The following is a 20388-nucleotide window of genomic DNA, read 5'->3' on the forward strand; positions in this document are numbered from 1 at the left end:
TTTGCTCGAGAGACGTGTTCAGAATATCTGTAGAGATGGAGCAGTGGAGCCTCTGACGGTCTGTCAGAGAGCCGGCCGGAGCCAGACGCCGTGTGCCGGGTGATATTTTTACCTGACTGGTCTCTGCTGCCTCCAGACCAGCGGATCCAGTTACACTTCCTGCTCTCACCGCGGCAGACGGGGCCTCCCGGCCACACTCCAGGGCCTGCCGGGCGTGCTCTCAGCGGTTAGCCTGAAATGTTGAACTTGTTTTTTGACTTTGCACTGAAAGAATGAACACGAGGCGTATGAGAACCAACGGAGACCGGCAGCTGAGTATGGACACTGCTGAGACCAGCTACTGCTTCTGCTACCTGGATCAGGGGACTCGCCTGTCTGACCTGCAGACTGCCGCTGACTGTCTGCAGGTCAGTTCCACTGTGAGTCTGTTGTAACCTTTCAAATGAACCTGGACTAACCTGAACCCTCAGTGAGTTCATGGTTTTTCACACTACAGGGTTTTGGGTCGGAGGACAGGGGCAAGGTCACGTGACTTTATTATCTGCAGTTTCCCACTGGGATTAAAAAATATCTTATCTGAATCGATGCAATGATGAATCCTGTTGCTTTAGTTTGAACCTGAGTTCTTGTGGTCTTGGACCCGGTGCTGACTCTGGTGGCCCTGTTTGTCTGACCCTCCTCCTTCTCTGTCCTTTTCCTCTCAGGACTCTGAGTCTTTGGACCGCTGCATCCAGACTGCTCTGTCAGACCTCTACCCGCCCTTCCAGGCCACATCCCCGACTGTCCTCTGTCAGGTCCTCAGCGTGGTGCAGAGCTGCTACAGAGGAGACGGCCTTCGCTACCTGATCCACTTCCTGTTGCCCGCAAAGCAGCTGTTAGCCAACCTGCAGCAAGACGCCTGCGTGAGTATACGGGGAGGGTATACGTACTGGGGGGGGGGGGGAGCCTTCGACGCTGTCTGTGGAGCAGGAGTCAGTGCTGCAGACCCTTTTACTGTGGTCACGGTCCAATCGATCGTCGGCTCACCTGCCTCTCCTCCATTCTGTGTTTTGGGTTTTTGTTCTGGAGTTGTGGTTCACATGACGGAGGAGTCAGGAGAATAACGCCTGCCTGACCCTCTGTTTCAAGCTGAAAAATTTCAATTTCAATTTTTAATTGATCCTAATCTTCTCTCCTCCTCCTCCTCCTCCTCTCAGCTGCAGTACTGTGGTCTGCTGTTTCGCCATGAAGGCTGGCCTCTGTGCGTCCATGAGAAGGTAGCGGTTCAGCTCTGTCCTCTGGACCAACGCCTCCTCCGTCCAGGAGACTTCTACCTGCTGGTTTCTCCTCCTGCTGCTGTTCCTCGTCCTCAAGCACGCAGCGCCTCCTGTCGGAGCGCCGTGTCCTCCTCCCCCCGCCTGCTCGTGTGCAGCGTGTCGGCCGGCAGCCGTCATGTGGAGCAGCAGGAGGTGTCGGAGATAGCCCTGCGGTCCATCTTCAGCATGGCCTGGCTGGACTCTGTTAACAGGGAGAGGGAGCAGCGAGGAGCATCCAGGCTGGAGCGCTGCCTCCTCTCTGCCCACGGAGACGTCTTCAGGGTCCCGTGGGAGGACCTGGTCTATCCACAGTTCATCAGCCGGCCCCGGACCTCCTGAAGGAGGATAAGGAGTCGTCCGTTAAGGATGGAGATGCGTTAATTAATGCATCTCACAATCCGTGTAGCGACAGGAGACAGGATGTACAGCTCCTCCCAGCTACAAAAACTGACCAATCAGCAGCGAGCAGTGAGGGCGAGGACTCGGAGGGCGAGTACGTGGAGCTGATGGAGCTCCCGCTGCCTCGCTTCTCCCTCAGAAAGGCTCCTTAACCCAGTCCATCAGTCTGCAGCACGAGCCAGAACCAGCGCACACTGCGCCACGCACACACCTCAACACGCACCTCAACACACCCACTCCACCACGCACACACCTCAACACGCACCTCAAGACGCACACTCCGCCACGCACACACCTCAACAAACCCACTCCACCACGCACACACCTCAACACACACCTCAAGACGCACACTCCGCCACGCACACACCTCAACAACCCACTCCACCACGCACACACCTCAACACACCCACACCTCCACGCACACACCTCAACACGCACCTCAAGACGCACTCTCCGCCACGCACACACCTCAAGACGCACTCTCCGCCACGCACACACCTCAAGACGCACTCTCCGCCACGCACACACCTCAAGACGCACTCTCCGCCACGCACACACCTCAAGACGCACTCTCCGTCACGCACACACCTCAACACACACCGACTGACGCTACGACACACTCCGCCAGTAACACACACGCCACTTCCCACGCTGGGCTGTGCTCCAGGCTCCTCGAGGAGAACCTCAGCCAGGACTCCTGTGGACCCGTCATCCTCACCCCCATCTCCCCCACCTCCTCCTCTGCTCCTCCTGAAGTCGTGGGAACCTCCAGCTGTCAGTCGGAGCGCTGGACGTCTCAGGAGCAAAGAGGAGGTACTGACTCAGGCGGGAGTCTGAAGCTAAACACTGAACCTGCAAACTGCACAGAGCAGAGAGAGGAAGAGGAGGAGGTGGAGGAGAGCAAGGAGGAGGTGGCAGTGAAAGAGCGAGGGAAAGAGGAGGAGCTGAGGGAGAGGGAGAAAGGGAAGCATGACATGGTGGTTGATGAGGATGAGGAAATGGAAGAAGAGCTGAAGTGTAGTAGGGATGAAGATTTACTGTTGTGCACACACACTGCTGAGGAGGGAGGAGAAAGGGAGGAGGAGGAGGAGGAGGGAAATGAATGTGAAGAGACAGAGGGTGAGGAAGAGTTGGATGAGGAGGGAGGCGATGAGTTTGAGGAGGTGGAGCTAGAAGAGGAAGTTCAAGTTAGAATCGTGCAGCAGAGTCAAGGAAGGAGGGTGGAGGAGGAGCAAATGATGACGGAAGACAAGAGAGGAGGAGAAGGGGAAGATGATGACAGAGGTGAACAAAGGCGCACAGATGAGGAGGCTGGCTCATGTACGAACACGAGCTCTGAGGACTCTGATTGTGAAAAGAACAGACAATACACAGTGGAGTCCAACACACAACACTCTGAGGACTCTTATTCTGAAAATAATACACAGCATACACAGTCTGAAGACACTTATTCTGAAAACACACTACAAATGCACAATGAGAACTCTTATTCTGAAAATAATACACAGCATATACAGTCTGAAGACACTTATTCTGAAAACACACTACAAATGCACAATGAGAACTCTTATTCTGAAAATAATACACAGCATACACATTCTCAGGGCACTGATTCTGAAAACAAAAAACAACTAGCACACTCTGAGGACTCTAATTCTGAAAACAACGCACTACAGACACACATGGAGGAGTCTAACACACCAGCGATGGATCCAGACTCACTTCCGTCTGAAAGTGGACAGGAAAGGCCGGAGGAGGAAGACGAGGAAGAAGAGGAGCAGTGCAGCTGTGAGGAGGTTGGTGGAGGAAGAACTACAGAGCTTCAGACTGAAGGTACAGAAACCTGTTTCCCCTCTCAATCCTTCCCTCTTTTCTGCTTTTCATCCCACAAACCATCAGACTCTTTCTATCACCTCCTCCTCTGATTCGCTGAATTAGTCCTCCTCCTCCTCCTCCTCCTCACCTTCATCCTCAGTAAAAACACACACTGACCTTCACCTCCTGTTCTAACTCTAAACACACTGCCGTTTGGAAGGAAGTTAGGTAGGAGTGACGGGAGGCGGCCCGTTGGTGAACTGGTTTATTAGTGGACTAGTTAGAGGACTGCAGGTCAGCTGGTTAGAGGACTGCAGGTCAGCTGGTTAGAGGACTAGTTAGAGGACTGCAGGTCAGCTGGTTAGAGGACTGCAGGTCAGCTGGTTAGAGGACTAGTTAGAGGACTGCAGGTCAGCTGGTTAGAGGACTGCAGGTCAGCTGGTTAGAGGACTAGTTAGAGGACTGCAGGTCAGCTGGTTAGAGGACTAATTAGAGGACTGCAGGTCAGCTGGTTAGAGGACTGCAGGTCAGCTGGTTAGTGGACTGCAGGTCAGCTGGTTAGAGGACTAATTAGAGGACTGCAGGTCAGCTGGTTAGAGGACTGGTTAGAGGACTGCAGGTCAGCTGGTTAGAGGACTAGTTAGAGGACTGCAGGTCAGCTGGTTAGAGGACTAATTAGAGGACTGCAGGTCAGCTGGTTAGAGGACTAGTTAGAGGACTGCAGGTCAGCTGGTTAGAGGACTGCAGAGCAGCTGGTTAGAGGACTAGTTAGAGGACTGCAGGTCAGCTGGTTAGAGGACTGCAGAGCAGCTGGTTAGAGGACTGCAGGTCAGCTGGTTAGAGGACTGCAGAGCAGCTGGTTAGAGGACTGCAGGTCAGCTGGTTAGAGGACTGCAGGTCAGCTGGTTAGAGGACTGCAGGTCAGCTGGTTAGTGGACTGCAGGTCAGCTGGTTAGAGGACTGCAGGTCAGCTGGTTAGAGGACTAGTTAGAGGACTGCAGGTCAGCTGGTTAGAGGACTGCAGGTCAGCTGGTTAGAGGACTAGTTAGAGGACTGCAGGTCAGCTGGTTAGAGGACTGCAGGTCAGCTGGTTAGAGGACTAATTAGAGGACTGCAGGTCAGCTGGTTAGAGGACTGGTTAGAGGACTGCAGGTCAGCTGGTTAGAGGACTACTTAGAGGACTGCAGGTCAGCTGGTTAGAGGACTGCAGGTCAGCTGGTTAGAGGACTGCAGGTCAGCTGGTTAGAGGACTGGTTAGAGGACTGCAGGTCAGCTGGTTAGAGGACTGGTTAGAGGACTGCAGGTCAGCTGGTTAGAGGACTAATTAGAGGACTGCAGGTCAGCTGGTTAGAGGACTAGTTAGAGGACTGCAGGTCAGCTGGTTAGAGGACTGCAGGTCAGCTGGTTAGAGGACTGCAGGTCAGCTGGTTAGAGGACTAATTACAGGACTGCAGGTCAGCTGGTTAGAGGACTAGTTAGAGGACTGCAGGTCAGCTGGTTAGTGGACTGCAGGTCAGCTGGTTAGAGGACTGCAGGTCAGCTGGTTAGAGGACTGCAGGTCAGCTGGTTAGAGGACTGCAGGTCAGCTGGTTAGAGGACTGCAGGTCAGCTGGTTAGAGGACTAGTTAGAGGACTGCAGGTCAGCTGGTTAGAGGACTGCAGGTCAGCTGGTTAGAGGACTGCAGGTCAGCTGGTTAGAGGACTAATTAGTGGACTGCAGGTCAGCTGGTTAGAGGACTAATTAGAGGACTGCAGGTCAGCTGGTTAGAGGACTGGTTAGAGGACTGCAGGTCAGCTGGTTAGAGGACTGGTTAGAGGACTGCAGGTCAGCTGGTTAGAGGACTGCAGGTCAGCTGGTTAGAGGACTGCAGGTCAGCTGGTTAGAGGACTGCAGGTCAGCTGGTTAGAGGACTAATTAGAGGACTGCAGGTCAGCTGGTTAGAGGACTAATTAGAGGACTGCAGGTCAGCTGGTTAGAGGACTGGTTAGAGGACTGCAGGTCAGCTGGTTAGAGGACTAATTAGAGGACTGCAGGTCAGCTGGTTAGAGGACTGCAGAGCAGCTGGTTAGAGGACTGCAGGTCAGCTGGTTAGAGGACTGCAGGTCAGCTGGTTAGAGGACTAGTTAGAGGACTGCAGGTCAGCTGGTTAGAGGACTGCAGGTCAGCTGGTTAGAGGACTGCAGGTCAGCTGGTTAGAGGACTAGTTAGAGGACTGCAGGTCAGCTGGTTAGTGGACTGCAGGTCAGCTGGTTAGAGGACTGCAGGTCAGCTGGTTAGAGGACTGCAGGTCAGCTGGTTAGAGGACTAATTAGAGGACTGCAGGTCAGCTGGTTAGAGGACTGCAGGTCAGCTGGTTAGAGGACTAGTTAGAGGACTGCAGGTCAGCTGGTTAGTGGACTGCAGGTCAGCTGGTTAGAGGACTGCAGGTCAGCTGGTTAGAGGACTGCAGGTCAGCTGGTTAGAGGACTAGTTAGAGGACTGCAGGTCAGCTGGTTAGAGGACTGCAGGTCAGCTGGTTAGAGGACTGCAGGTCAGCTGGTTAGAGGACTAATTACAGGACTGCAGGTCAGCTGGTTAGAGGACTAGTTAGAGGACTGCAGGTCAGCTGGTTAGTGGACTGCAGGTCAGCTGGTTAGTGGACTGCAGGTCAGCTGGTTAGTGGACTGCAGGTCAGCTGGTTAGAGGACTGCAGGTCAGCTGGTTAGAGGACTAGTTAGAGGACTGCAGGTCAGCTGGTTAGAGGACTGCAGGTCAGCTGGTTAGAGGACTGCAGGTCAGCTGGTTAGAGGACTAATTAGTGGACTGCAGGTCAGCTGGTTAGAGGACTAATTAGAGGACTGCAGGTCAGCTGGTTAGAGGACTGGTTAGAGGACTGCAGGTCAGCTGGTTAGAGGACTGGTTAGAGGACTGCAGGTCAGCTGGTTAGAGGACTGCAGGTCAGCTGGTTAGAGGACTGCAGGTCAGCTGGTTAGAGGACTGCAGGTCAGCTGGTTAGAGGACTGGTTAGAGGACTGCAGGTCAGCTGGTTAGAGGACTAATTAGAGGACTGCAGGTCAGCTGGTTAGAGGACTGCAGAGCAGCTGGTTAGAGGACTGCAGGTCAGCTGGTTAGAGGACTGCAGGTCAGCTGGTTAGAGGACTAATTACAGGACTGCAGGTCAGCTGGTTAGAGGACTGCAGGTCAGCTGGTTAGAGGACTAGTTAGAGGACTGCAGGTCAGCTGGTTAGAGGACTGCAGGTCAGCTGGTTAGAGGACTGCAGGTCAGCTGGTTAGAGGACTAGTTAGTGGACTGCAGGTCAGCTGGTTAGTGGACTGCAGGTCAGCTGGTTAGAGGACTGCAGGTCAGCTGGTTAGAGGACTGCAGGTCAGCTGGTTAGAGGACTAATTAGAGGACTGCAGGTCAGCTGGTTAGAGGACTGCAGGTCAGCTGGTTAGAGGACTAGTTAGAGGACTGCAGGTCAGCTGGTTAGTGGACTGCAGGTCAGCTGGTTAGAGGACTGCAGGTCAGCTGGTTAGAGGACTGCAGGTCAGCTGGTTAGAGGACTAGTTAGAGGACTGCAGGTCAGCTGATTAGAGGACTGCAGGTCAGCTGGTTAGAGGACTGCAGGTCAGCTGGTTAGAGGACTAATTACAGGACTGCAGGTCAGCTGGTTAGAGGACTAATTAGAGGACTGCAGGTCAGCTGGTTAGAGGACTGCAGGTCAGCTGGTTAGAGGACTAATTAGAGGACTGCAGGTCAGCTGGTTAGAGGACTAGTTAGAGGACTGCAGGTCAGCTGGTTAGAGGACTGCAGGTCAGCTGGTTAGAGGACTGCAGGTCAGCTGGTTAGAGGACTAGTTGGAGGTTGGCTGGTTAGTGGACTAGTTAGAGGACTAGTTAGAGGACTGCAGGTCAGCTGGTTAGAGGACTAGTTGGAGGTTGGCTGGTTAGTAGGGCTCGACCTGAATATTTGATTGTTGGGTACACATTCGATTTTCAATTTTGGGATTCGAATATTGATTTTTTTTCGCCTGACCTCTGCCCACAGCAGTAAACTTAATGCTCCAGTTCACATCAACGGGAAACCAGAATGAAGCCCTCAGCTCTGTCTGTAATCTGAGTGATGGCAGCGTGGCAGTTATGGGGTTTCGGAACATTTAGTAGGCTTTTAAAAAAAGGTCTTGTTACTTTCTGCTACCGTAAACGGTGCTCATCCCGTCTGCTCTCTCTGGTCTGCGTCGGCGCGACATGGAGTCACGTTTTTGGGGGTGTGCGCGTCAGGCAGGTGTACGTTCAGTGCAGAAGTATAAACTGGCCTCAGTGAGGTTCTCCCGTCTTTAAAGGTCTGTTGGAGGGTAAAGAGCTGGTTTTGGGGTTTATGTGTTGTGTCACAGTGACGGTCCTCACAGGGTGTGCGTGTTCTCTCCTCAGGCCTCAGCAGTCTGTCTGCTGGTCCCAGTCCAACAGAACCAGAACAACCCGTAGCCTCTCCACAGCCGGACCAGTCAGCTGCTTCCTCAGCCCCAGTGAGGCTCACCCAGTCCTCCCAGTCCAAGCAGTCCAGCTTCTACCGGGTGCTGCTGAGCTCTGGAGCCCTCTGTCTGCCAGGTGAGAAAAAACAGGTCTAGACCCGGAGCAGGTACTGACCCCGGAACAGACCGAGCTCGGGACTAAACCCAGACCAGGGTCAAGGCATGAAACGAGCTTCTGGTGGTTCTGAATGTCCACTTGAGTCCGGAGCTCCGAGCTTTGTTTTAGTGTGAAGCAGCGACGATCATGTGACTGATGGTGTTTGAAGCATGATGTCATCACCGGGACACACGGGTTCTGTAATGAGCCCTGATTAGATCCGATCAGGTTCACCGATAAAATGAAGTCTTGGTTCTGGTCCTGTTTCCTCGCAGCTCGGTACATTTTTACACCTCCACCGTCTCTCTGCAGGAACCAGAGACCGCAGTGGCCGCGCTTTGCTGGCGGTCAGCACCACGAACACCGTGTGGTCGAACCCCGACTGTGACAGCGCAGAGCTGCTCCGCCTCCTGCTCTACTACACCTCCACCCTCAGGTAGGAACCCCCACCCGCTCCACCGCTCTCTCTCTCAGCTTACTGTACCGTGGTCCTCCTCTGACGTCACTTCTTGTGTGGAACAGGAAGGAGGTGGCAGCGTTGGGGCTGACGGTGCTGGTGGACGCCCGCAGAGCCGCTCCTGTCCCCGCCCTGTTCTCCGCCCTCAGGTCCCTACAGGTGAGTGTTTTTAAAGTTAGAGGAGGTAAAGTTCAGTGAGATGAAACGGATGAAGTCTCAAGACTCGGCTGTTCAGAGATGAAACTTTATAACGCTGTAGACGGGCGGGCAGACTAAGAAAGTCCAAACCACCGTCTCAATATTACAGTGCCGGGCTTCAAGTTGATTTGCATTTCATTTTCACAAAGAACTTCTCAGGATGTTGTTTGAATATTGACACATGAGAACAGGTGGAAAATCATCAGGCTCAGGAGGTCAGGAGTCGTCCTCTCCCTGGTCCTGGTTTAAACCCCCTCCTGAGGGGACCAGCAGCAGCACGTCTTCGTCCTCTGGTCTCAGTGTTTCAGCTCCTTGTGAGGGAGGTGGGGGGTGAAAGCGACAGCTGATTAAAGACGAATCTTACTCTGAGTCTGTGTGTCTGTGCAGGAGAACGTACCAGGCTCCATCCACACTGTGTTCCTGCTGGTCAGCAAGGACTCGTCTCTGCGTCCGGACAGACCTGCAGCCACACAGGTAACGCCTGACACCTGGTTACTGTCGAAACCACACGTGTGTGCAGTAGGGACGGGTATCACTTCCGTCGATACCTTTTATGTTATCAACAGAAGCAGCCCGGTATGGAGTAGAATTGAATCGTCTCCAGTCAAATCAGTACTTCAATCAATACTTTCTGTCACCAGATGGTAGCAGAAAATGACTTTGTGTGGTTTCACTTGCAGCCAAACACACAGAAAGAAAGAGAAGAGCAGCTTTTCTCCTGCACCATAAACTGTGTAAATAAGGCTCTATGCTGATTTTAACAGCCGCTCACCTTCGGCTGCGTCTCAGGCGTGTTTCTCACCACAAGCTCGGCTTTCTGTTGTTTTTATCCTCTGAGATCATTTAACACGTCTCTGTACATTTTTATTTGCTGTTCCCATCACTTGTCACTGATCGATCGCTGCGTTCCATCACACCAGTTAAAGCTTTTGTGGCGCAGCAGCTGATTTTCCTGACGGAGCCTCCGGACCTAATCAGGACGAGCAGGATCTGATACAGTTCCCCTAAACTTTTACGTAACAGATATTGAAACACGAAAAAATAAAATAGATAACCTTGCTTGTCCATAAGAACAATAAAAATAATAATACGCTACCAATCAACTACTACAGCTTCAACAGGTGGCATATCAAGGTATCGAATGACGTACTCTGTTGTCTGTGAAGTTTCTTAGTTATCCAACGAAGGTTGAGGTCAAGGGCAACTTGACTTGGTTGAAGATACTAGGAGACGTTTCGTCCCTCATCCGAGAGACTTCTTCAGTTCTGACTGACTAAATAAACTAAACAACCACGACACAAACGCATGGCTCAACACAGAAGGGCCAACTCCTCAGGTCAAGACTCTGCAGTCTACTTACATCTGAAGGACCGAGGACACCAGGTGCACATTTTAGACAAAGAGGATCGACTGTTTGAAAGAGGTGTCAAGGAAGCACCTACACCCGGGTTGAGAAGCCGTCGCTGAACAGAGGAGGGGGTCTACGCCACCACTTACCCCCCTTTCATCACTTAGCAGGAAACTCGAGCATTTCCTCTTGGCTTCAGGTGAAGATGCCAACGATGGTCGTTCAGACTTGGCTCTCAGATGAGGGCCGAAATGTCTTCTTGGATCTTCAGCCAAGTCCAGTTGCCCTTGATTTAAACCTTCGTTGGATAAGTACTCTTTTGGTATTGGTATCACTTTAAGGGTACTGGTTTTGGTACTGGTGTCGTAACATTTTAATCGATACCCAGCCCTAGCGTGCAGCAGCTCAGTGATCAGACTTCTCCCCGACCTCTGATCTTATTTTGGATCTGCTTCCATCCAGCCGTTCTGCAGTCTGTAGTTCTGCACATGCTCTCACCTGGCTAAATATATCAACAGTCTCTGTCCAGGTGAAATCTACCTGAGGAAACCAGGTTTCTCTTACCCTCCGCCTGCTAACAGAGAGCAGATTGTGGTTTTCATCATGTGACTGCACACAGCACGTACACACCGTGTGTGTTTCTGTGTGCGCAGGTGGAGGTGTTGAGCTCTCTGAAGTCTGTCCAGAAACACGTGGCGCTCCAGCAGCTTCCCGCAGAGTTCGGAGGGTCTTTCAGCTTCAGTCAGAGCAGCTGGCTCTGCTTCAGATCGGTCAGTACAAACACACAGACACTCTTATTCATGCTCTGATTGGACGACCACAGTCAGGTAGTTATCACAGGTGGCGCCCCTCCCCTCCACAGTGTTCTCCTGCTGTAGTTTTATGAAGCACACTTTGCTGTTCATAGTTTTTCTTTGCTTTTATGTTTCTGTTGGATCGAAATGTAACAGAACCCTCAGATCTTTGTCGATCCGCTTCTTTCGTCAGTGTTCTCACATGACTGTTCATAGTGAACCCACAGAGAGAGAATCGCCAACTCTTTCAGCTGCAGCTGTTTCTGCACATGACGTGTTAACGTGTGTGTGTGTGTGTGTGTGTGTGTGTCCGTCAGAGGGTGGAGCAGCTGACCAGTCAGTGTGAAAACGTCGTCAACCTCCTGCAGAAAACCATCAACATCCTGCAGTCCACACCTCTACCTGCTGCAGCTCAGGTAACACACACCTTTCTTTAACCTTCATGAGGTCACTGACTAATTACAAACACGCCTGTGACCACGTGAACAAACTGCAGGCCTGACCGTGAGCTGCAGATCATCATGCCGCTGGTTCGGTTCCTCAGCTCCGCCTCCCTTCGTGTCACACGGCCGGAGCGCTCAACAAACCTCCCTCTCTTTCCCAGGACGCCGAGCTGCTGTTGTCCAGGTACAAGGCGGTGATGCGTAGCATCCTCGAAGACAGCCGATTGGTGCAGTTACAGCAGGAGGGCGGAGCCTCACTGTCGCGGCTCCGCAGGGAGGAGAGCAGCGTCAGAGAGACCGAAGATTACCGGGCGGCGATGGAGACGGTGTCGTCTCTGTACGAGGAGGTGGACGAGCTGCTGCACCGCCTGGTGATGCTGTCCAACTCCAGGACCCAGGAGCTGCACTTCATCCTGGAGTTCAGAAGCCTGGAGCAGGGCTTCACCGAGGTCAGTCTGAGCACGCTCAGTACGCACTCTGCTGACAGGAAGGTCATCGTGTTACTGTGAAGATTCAGACCTTTAGCACATTTCAGTCTGCAGTCCAGCCACACCTGTGACACCCTGCTGCTGAGGTGCATCACCTTGTTTCATCATGAGCCAACATGCTGTCTCTCAGGATCAGTTTGTGCACCAGAGAGCGAAAGGAAGTGAAATGTCTCCCACACCACAGATCTGCTCAGTCAGCCTCCAGTTCAGACAGCTGTTAGTGGCATCTGACACAAGGGCTGCGTTCAGACTGCAGGCCGCAGCGACCCAAACCCGATGATATGCCCATATGTGACTCAGATCTGATCTTTTTATGACGGTGTGAACAGGCCATGTCGCATCCATATGCGGCTCCAATCTGATAAATACGCTGCTATGATCCTGATGAGCTTTATGACTGAATAACATGTTGGAATATTAAAAAGACACCTTTGTGATATTTATTTTAATTGTTATATTAATGAACTGATCAAAAGAAAATAAAGGTTAGATTAATCAATTAAAAAGTCATGTTTAGGTGCAGCCCAGTTCCCAGAACCCCTTTTGGCTTTGCTGCTGTCTTACCAACTAGTAAAATCATACCTGTGTCTCAGGTGAGCTCCTGGCTGGAGGAGGTCGGGGAGGTTCGTCTGAAGAGTCTGAGTGAACCGGAGGATTCACTGGAGCTTCTGAACAAGAAGCAACACGACTTCAAAGATTTCCACACTACTGCATATGTAAGGCGCGCGCACACACACACACACACACACACACACACACACACACACACACACACACACTCAAACGGCCCTTTCCCCTTAGCTGGGCCCTAAAACCAGGTCTTAAACGGCCCTTTCCCTTGAGCTGGGCCCTAAAACCAGGTCTTAAACGGCCCTTTCCCCTGAGCTGGGCCCTAAAACCAGGTCTTAAACGGCCCTTTCCCCTGAGCTGGGCCCTAAAACCAGGTCTTAAACGGCCCTTTCTCCTGAGCTGGGCCCTAAAACCAGGTCTTAAACGGCCCTTTCCCCTGAGCTGGGCCCTAAAACCAGGTCTTAAACGGCCCTTTCCCTTGACCTGGGCCCTAAAACCAGGTCTTAAACGGCCCTTTCCCCTGAGCTGGGCCCTAAAACCAGGTCTTAAACGGCCCTTTCCCCTGAGCTGGGCCCTAAAACCAGGTCTTAAACGGCCCTTTCCCTTGACCTGGGCCCTAAAACCAGGTCTTAAACGGCCCTTTCCCTTGACCTGGGCCCTAAAACCAGGTCTTAAACGGCCCTTTCCCCTGAGCTGGGCCCTAAAACCAGGTCTTAAACGGCCCTTTCCCTTGACCTGGGCCCTAAAACCAGGTCTTAAACGGCCCTTTCCCCTGAGCTGGGCCCTAAAACCAGGTCTTAAACGGCCCTTTCCCCTGAGCTGGGCCCTAAAACCAGGTCTTAAACGGCCCTTTCCCTTGACCTGGGCCCTAAAACCAGGTCTTAAACGGCCCTTTCCCCTGAGCTGGGCCCTAAAACCAGGTCTTAAACGGCCCTTTCCCCTGAGCTGGGCCCTAAAACCAGGTCTTAACTTTAAACCCGAAGCGGTCGGACCCCTTCAGGTGAATCCCGGTTCTTGGACTCCATGAACACAGGAGAACGGTCCTGCACACAGATGTTCATCTGTTTTCTTCTTCTCTCCCTGCAGGAGCGCTGCAGACGTGGCGAGGCCTTGTTGGCTCGTCTGGAGCGTTGGGGCGACATGTCGTCAGCTGACCTCCACGTCTATGAGGCCAAGGTTCATTCTTTCTGGGCTCAGCTTCAGGACTTCTCTCAGCGGGTCAACGCCAGCGGCCAGAACATCGAGCGGGCCGTGCGACTGTACCGCTTCTTGGACCAGGTACAGTTCCTGTCAGCCTGTCGTGTTTTCTGCAAATAAACCATTAGACAGTTTGCTTCCTGTTTCTGCCGGCACGCGTTCATGTGATGTGCGTTTTCAGGCGTGTTGGTGTGGGTGGTGAGCGTTTTTGAAACTGCTAGACGCTTTAAACATTTTAACATCAGAAAGAAATGTGTGGACGCCGCGTAGCCGAAATCCACCTGCTGCTTTTTACATGAGATGTCAGGGAGCGTTCACACATCTCCTCCTCCTCCTCCTCCTCCTCCTCCCCCCTCCCTGTCGTCTTCCTGCAGTGAAACTGACAGCTTGTATTGAGGGAGGTGGGGGGGCGGGGGTGAGAGTGTCAATAATGTTTTGTATCCTGGCCTCTGCTGGCTATAAAGGGGGTGATGGTCACGTGACCTGTACTGTAGGAGTGTGTGTGTGTGTCCGTATCAGTGGCAGCTCATTGTAGTTCAGGACGTGGACTTGGGATTATCGTGGACTCACTGTTGGGCCACACAGAACACACACACACTAAAACTAACACACACACACACACACTAAAACTAACACACACACACACTAAAACTAACACACACACACACACTAAAACTAACACACACACACACTAAAACTAACACACACACACACACTAAAACTAACACACACACACACTAAAACTAACACACACACACACTAAAACTAACACACACACACACACTAAAACTAACACACACACACACACTAAAACTAACACACACACACACACTACTAACACACACACTAAAACTAACACACACACACACACTAAAACTAACACACACAAACACACACTAAAACTAACACACACACACACTAAAACTAACACACACACACACACTAAAACTAACACACACACACACTAAAACTAACACACACACACACACACACTAAAACTAACACACACTAAAACTAACACACACACACAAAGAGTCACAGCGTGAAACTGCGTCCGCTGGAAACCCCGTATCTCCACATGGTGTTTGGTCCGGACAGACACATGTGAAACTGTGTGTGTGTGTTAGTGTGTAGTCCAGGTGTGACTCCGGTGCCAAGTTTTCCTTCCTCCTTTCACTCCTTTCTCAAAGTCTTTGTTGCCGTGGCGACCCCCCCTCCCCCTCCTCCTGGGACCGCCCATCTGCCATTCAGCCTGGGGGGGGGCGGGGTCACTGTGTGTGTGTGTGGTCGGGCTGCCGCTCTCAGTCAGGCTGCAGCGCTTCACCAGAACACACCGAGGTACGATCCACTAACACACACACACACACACACAGGTGTGCAGCTTTAATAGTGTTGTGTAGTTTGTGTGTAGTTGTTGAGTAGTTTGGTGTTTAGTTGGCGTCAGTTTGACTTCAGAGCGGTCTGTGATTTGAACGCTGCTCTACTCTCTCTCTCTGTCTCCCTCCCTGTGTGTGTGTGTGTGTGTGGTGTTAGCAGACGTTAGCTGGACCCGTGTGAGTGGGTCCGGGTCTGATGGAGGGTTCTGACGTGGTTTTAGGTCCAGGTTGGGATCCGGTTCAGGCTCGGCGGTGACTTTGGTTCTGGTGTAGAATAGTTGGAGGCAGCGGCGTGTCCTGTAAGACGTGCGCAGCGTGACAGTAACTCAGTGGTTTGATGGGATCAGTTGGTTCACCTGCTGCGGGACGCTCTGACCCTGCAGAGAGGCGGAGTTTAGGCTCCTCCATCGTTACAGAGCGCGTCCTGCAGCACGCCGTGTGTCAGACTCCCGGTTTCCTGCTGCAGTGTTTTACCCAGAGTTCACCCTGACAGATTCAGATCTGTAAATAAAGCTGTGTGTTTGTGTGGTTCCTGGTTCTGTGTGTCATGTTCTCGGAGAACGCGGTCAGATCAGCGGTGAACAGTTTGTGTTCCAGCTGGCGAGATACGGCGAGGAGCTCACTTCCTGTGTGACATCTCAAACACTTTCTAAACATCCTAATCGGGTGGAAGTCACCGAACGACCTTCTGTGGGTATGATTGGTCGACGCTGTAATCAGTGCGTCCTGCAGTACGCTGCGTGTGTCCTGGAGATCAACCTGAACCGAAACACCAGAACCAGGAGGAGGAGGCCGTTTCTCCTCCGTTGGTGCCTCAGTGAGCCGCAGAGCTTCAGTTCAGTTCCTCCTCAGGTCCTCGCTGATCTTCACATCTGCAGTGAGGACAGTTAGTGATCAGATCCCCGCAGCAGAGACGAGTTTGATTCTCAGGAAACAGACTCTAAATATCAAATACAGCTGGAAGAGACGCCGCAGCTGTCAGGTTTCAAAGGCAAAGAGCCTAAAGGTCCGTGGGTCTCTGATGGTTTGTGCTTTTAAAAAGTCAATAACAGGAAAAACAGCTGAAGTGATGATCAGTTCAGGATCCAGCAGTCCAGTCTGTTTCCTGCTGAAGCTCTAAAAACAACAGCTGATTGGCTCAGTAAATAAGTTGGTGTATAAACTGTCTGAAGTAGGACCCTCCTCCTCCTCCTCCTCCTTCTCCTCCTCCTCCCCTTCTTCTCTCCTCTTTGGTTGACTGGATCCAAGTCTGGAGTCCTGTCCCCAAAAACCAGAGCCTGTCTGGTCCTGGTCAGTCCTGCCCCCCCCCCCCCCCCCCCCCTTCTGTCTCTGCAGCACAATAACAACCACATGTTATTGTCATTAGAGTCCCAGTCCCCCTCTCCTCTCCTCTCCTCTCCTCTTGTTTTGAAACATCCAGAGTAAAACAGTGAAGCTGAAATAGTACGTCGATCGATCAGTGATCAGAAGATAAAACCAGCTCTTGTCTGTTTTAATGATTGAGGGCACCAAATCAGTTTGGTATCGCACCTTTATAAAGTCAAAGGACTCGAAGGAAACAGATTCAAAAACCAAATCTGAGCAGCAGAGGTGGAGACATCCTGAATTTAGTCCAGAAACCCTAGGTCCTACCTTTCCCATAACGCACCTGGAGAGTGCCTGGTAAACTGCCGTGTCTCGTTCTCTACATGAACCGGAAGGACCAAAGTCACTCGTTCACTTCACAGACCAACCGTTCAGTGATCAGAGAGAAAAGACGAAGAGTAAACAGCTGTTAGTTGCAGAGTGAATCCAGAGTGAAATGGGTGATGTAGTGATGTCTCACTGAGCGTCCTGCACAGAGGTCAGATGTGTTTGTCTGGTTGGACTGGGGTCAAAACGGGTCACATGCTTATTTCACTCGCTGCAGGCCAGCGACAGTCGCTCAGGGCGTCGTGCTGCAGAACGTAAAGCTGAAGCTCACTGAGAACCATCTGCGGTCAGAACATGGGTCAGATGTGGATCAGAGGTGGTCAGCAGCCTGAGGGAGCCCTCAGAGACCTTATGGCTCTGGGACCCGGTGACAGACGGCTCAGCCTCTGCTGAAGCCTCTGAACGGGTGTTTGTCCCCACTCAGTGTCTACTGAGACGCTCTGAGGTCTTTCACAGACACGACGCTTTAACCAGATCAGTGTCATTTCACTCAGCCCCAAGCCCCGCCCCCATCTCCTAACTCAGCTGATTGAATGAACCCTTTCACATACACACACATAGCGCCGGGGTGTGTGTGCGCGTGGGAACTGAGCGGCTGCAGTGATCAGGACACATCAGCCAGCTAATCAGTTAGAAGAGCACTGAGCCGACACGCCGCTGACCCACTGGCCTACTGTAGCAGCGGGTGTGTGTGGCTTCATTGTTGTCAACTGTCTGACTGAACTTGGCGTTATGATGATGCCGCACATGTGGGATCTTTATGAGTCGGACAGCGTCAGGTCGGCGTCACTAATTAATATTAATATCCGCCTGAACTGGAGCAGAGATCCTGCGTGAGGGACGACGCTCCGCTTTAAGACGTCCATCCGCTGACCTCACGTCAGGTTCTCCAGTTGAACTTTCACTCAGATCAGATCGGTATTTTCAGTATTTGGATGTACAGCAGTTATTTCAGTGTGTCAGAAAGTATTTCAGAAAAACCTGGAAAACATTTGATCAATTTTGCAGTCATGGAAGACGCCTGGATGGTTGGTGGCATTAATTCAAGTGACTGAAACTCTGAATAAAGAAAGTTTTCTTAAAAGGTAAATGTGAGTCCCTGCTGGCTGCTCCGTTACGTTTTCTTCTCAACTTGTTTTAAACTGTTGAATAATGTCCAACATGTTTGACTCAGGAGCTGAAGTTTACCTGCTGCTCGCTCGCCTGATTTTTACCTGCTAAGGTTGAAGGTTTGCGTTTCAGCTCTGGTGGTTTCACATGTGTTGTTGAGGAAGTTGGATAAGAATGAATGCGGGTCAGAACAGTGAGGGAGCCCAGCTGCATCAAACACCGGCTAACGGCGCTTTTCACTTTGCTACATTACGATAAAATTCACCGTAACGTGACAGGAAACCGTTTAGCCGTAGCTCTAAGCTTCGTTAGTAAAGGGGCTAACACATGGGCTGTCTTTGAAACGGGCTAAACTGCTGACTCAGAAGGTGTCTAACAGGACAGCGAGGCATCTAGTCCTGTTCGAAACGGCTCGAACGACCTCTTCCTGAGTCTCCTGAGACGCCTTGAAGCTGCCCCAGTAACGGCCAGTTTTGAAGGCAGCATGCTGCCTATGTGATGCATTCTTTAAAACATAGTAATCCTCTCTTGATATTTGCACCCAGATGAAGTAGTCCCGTTTTTTTACCATATTACACATGCATATTAATACACCAAGTTCAATGTATTCAGAGTTTAAATAGAGTCTGACGGATGTGCAGACAGCAACATGTCTGAAAAAGCTGCCGTCACGCTGCGTCTGGGTCAGGAGACGTTAGAAGAGTCCTGGAAAATGATCTGTAGAACAGCGCGGGGCCCCTGGAGCAGCCTCCCTGTCCACTGTCTCCATCATCTTCTGAGAAACACGATCGTTTATCCACCGAGCTTCAGGTGCAAACCAGCTAACACCCGACCCTCTGATGTCACCTGTCACTCAGACACATTTCTGACACATCGCAGACGCCAGCCAGATATCTAGCACGCCAAATATCTGGAGGAGTCGACCGACTGACATCCACATCCAGCCAATGAGAGCAGGGGCTGCTTTTCACTGCAGAACCTTTTTCCTCCCCTGCTGCTCTCTGCAGAGATAATCCATCCTTTCTCCCAGATTCTTTGTCTTATAATGTTTGTCTTTATAATAACAAACAGCTCTTTTCTCTGTAGGTTCGCCTCATTTCCTGTTTCACACGTTTTCTTGACTAAACATGGTTTGGAGACCAGTGTCGGGTGACACTGTCCTTGTCAGCTCGTGTAATAAGATAATAATAATAATCTTTATTTATAGAGCACTTTTCCAAAACAAGTTACAAAGTGCTTTAACAAGTGTAAAGACAATAATACAAAAACAATACAAGATAAAAGCATGAAAACATTGAAAAGACTAAAATACACGTTTAAGATAAATATAAAATAATTAAAATAGAATAAAAGGGATAAAAAAGTCTAATAAGATCGGGAAGGCTCTCCTATAAAAGTATGTTTTAAGAAGGCAGGCTGTTCCAGAGCCTCGGGGCCCTGGAACAGCCTGGGTGTAGCGTGTGACCCCCTGTCACCGATCAGTCACGTATGGTGAACGCCACAACGACTTCAAGACTCCCGTCACATGATGGCATGTTGTGTAGTGTGAACAGCACGGGCGTCTGCCGACGCTGACAGTCGCTTTAGTGGTGAGGTAATGTGTGAGCTGTCTGTAAGGAGGGTAAAGACTCATTCAGTCCGTCAGTGTAGAAAAGCAGGAGGCCTCTTCTTATTTATAACAGCCTCCCCCTCCTCCCCTCTACATAAAGGAGGTCGGCTGCTTTGTGGCGCCGCGGCTACAACTTCAAAGCTTTCTCTACCAGCGTGGAGGGTGATGTCATTCCCTGACCTCCCCCACTGTCTCCCTCTCTCTCTCCCCCTCCCCCCCCGGTGCTTGGACGAGGAGCTTGAATCCTGAGTTTAGTTGCATAAATATTACTATACTGTAATTATATTCTCTCGTATACTAATGCTATAAATGTGTATTTATATAGTGAAGCAGAGAGAAACCCTCTCGTACCGCTGCAATAACGCATTAGAATAACGAACACTAAGCCGTTTGATCGGCCGATACATGAGGGTCAGGTCAGAGGTTAATCTGAGGCCACGCCCCTTGCTATGGCATCACATGTGAACAGCTGACCCTCTCTCTCTCTCTGCAGGCCTATGCTGGGCGTTGGAGGGCATGCGCCACCTAGCTGGTATCAGTATGGAGGAGTGCACGCTGCCAGACAAATGCCAGGCTGTGATTGGCTGCCTGGAGGACTACCACCGCCAACACCCGCCAATCCCGGACGGCCGGTTTCAGGAGATGAAGGCGGTGGCGGGCGAGCTGCGCGGCGAGCGAGGGCTCCGTCAGTGGAGCTTTGCCTGGTCCAAGTGTCAGGAGACCAAGATGATGTTTGACAGGAAGATGGAGGCGGCGCTCAGGACACGAGACTCCGCCCACAGGCAGCGCTCTGACTCCACCTCCAGTAGAAGCTCCGCCTCCTCCAGGAAAACGCTGTCAGGACTCTGGGGGGTCCACGAGACCTCCTGTCCCCCTGAGGAGGACTCCAAAACTTCCTCCCTTCCTCGTAACACCTCCTCCTCCTCCCTGCTCTCCCTCACCCCCACCCCTCGTAACACACTCCTCCTCCTCCTTGCTCTCGCTCACC

The 20388-nt window shown here is 51.6% G+C and overlaps 1 protein-coding gene across 1 annotated transcript; it reads left to right on the plus strand.

Annotated features, from left to right (window-relative positions):
* Positions 1-235: 235 nt before the first annotated feature.
* Positions 236-20385, plus strand: LOC119894678 (rho guanine nucleotide exchange factor 40-like; the record flags this gene model as incomplete). The annotated part of the gene is given in 16 exon segments (XM_038707326.1): positions 236-407; positions 705-902; positions 1197-1626; positions 1629-1837; positions 1877-3527; positions 7921-8097; positions 8431-8554; positions 8641-8734; positions 9161-9247; positions 10775-10891; positions 11233-11331; positions 11520-11807; positions 12440-12562; positions 13503-13694; positions 15560-15875; positions 19894-20385. Coding segments are annotated over 16 exon segments (4732 nt in total), but the record flags the coding sequence as incomplete, so codon positions are not given.
* Positions 20386-20388: the final 3 nt, after the last annotated feature.

The sequence above is a fragment of the Micropterus salmoides genome, unplaced genomic scaffold, assembly GCF_014851395.1.
Source record: "Micropterus salmoides isolate LMB-PRFRI ecotype aquatic unplaced genomic scaffold, ASM1485139v1 Ms_hic_scaffold_838, whole genome shotgun sequence".
NCBI lineage: Eukaryota > Metazoa > Chordata > Actinopteri > Centrarchiformes > Centrarchidae > Micropterus > Micropterus salmoides.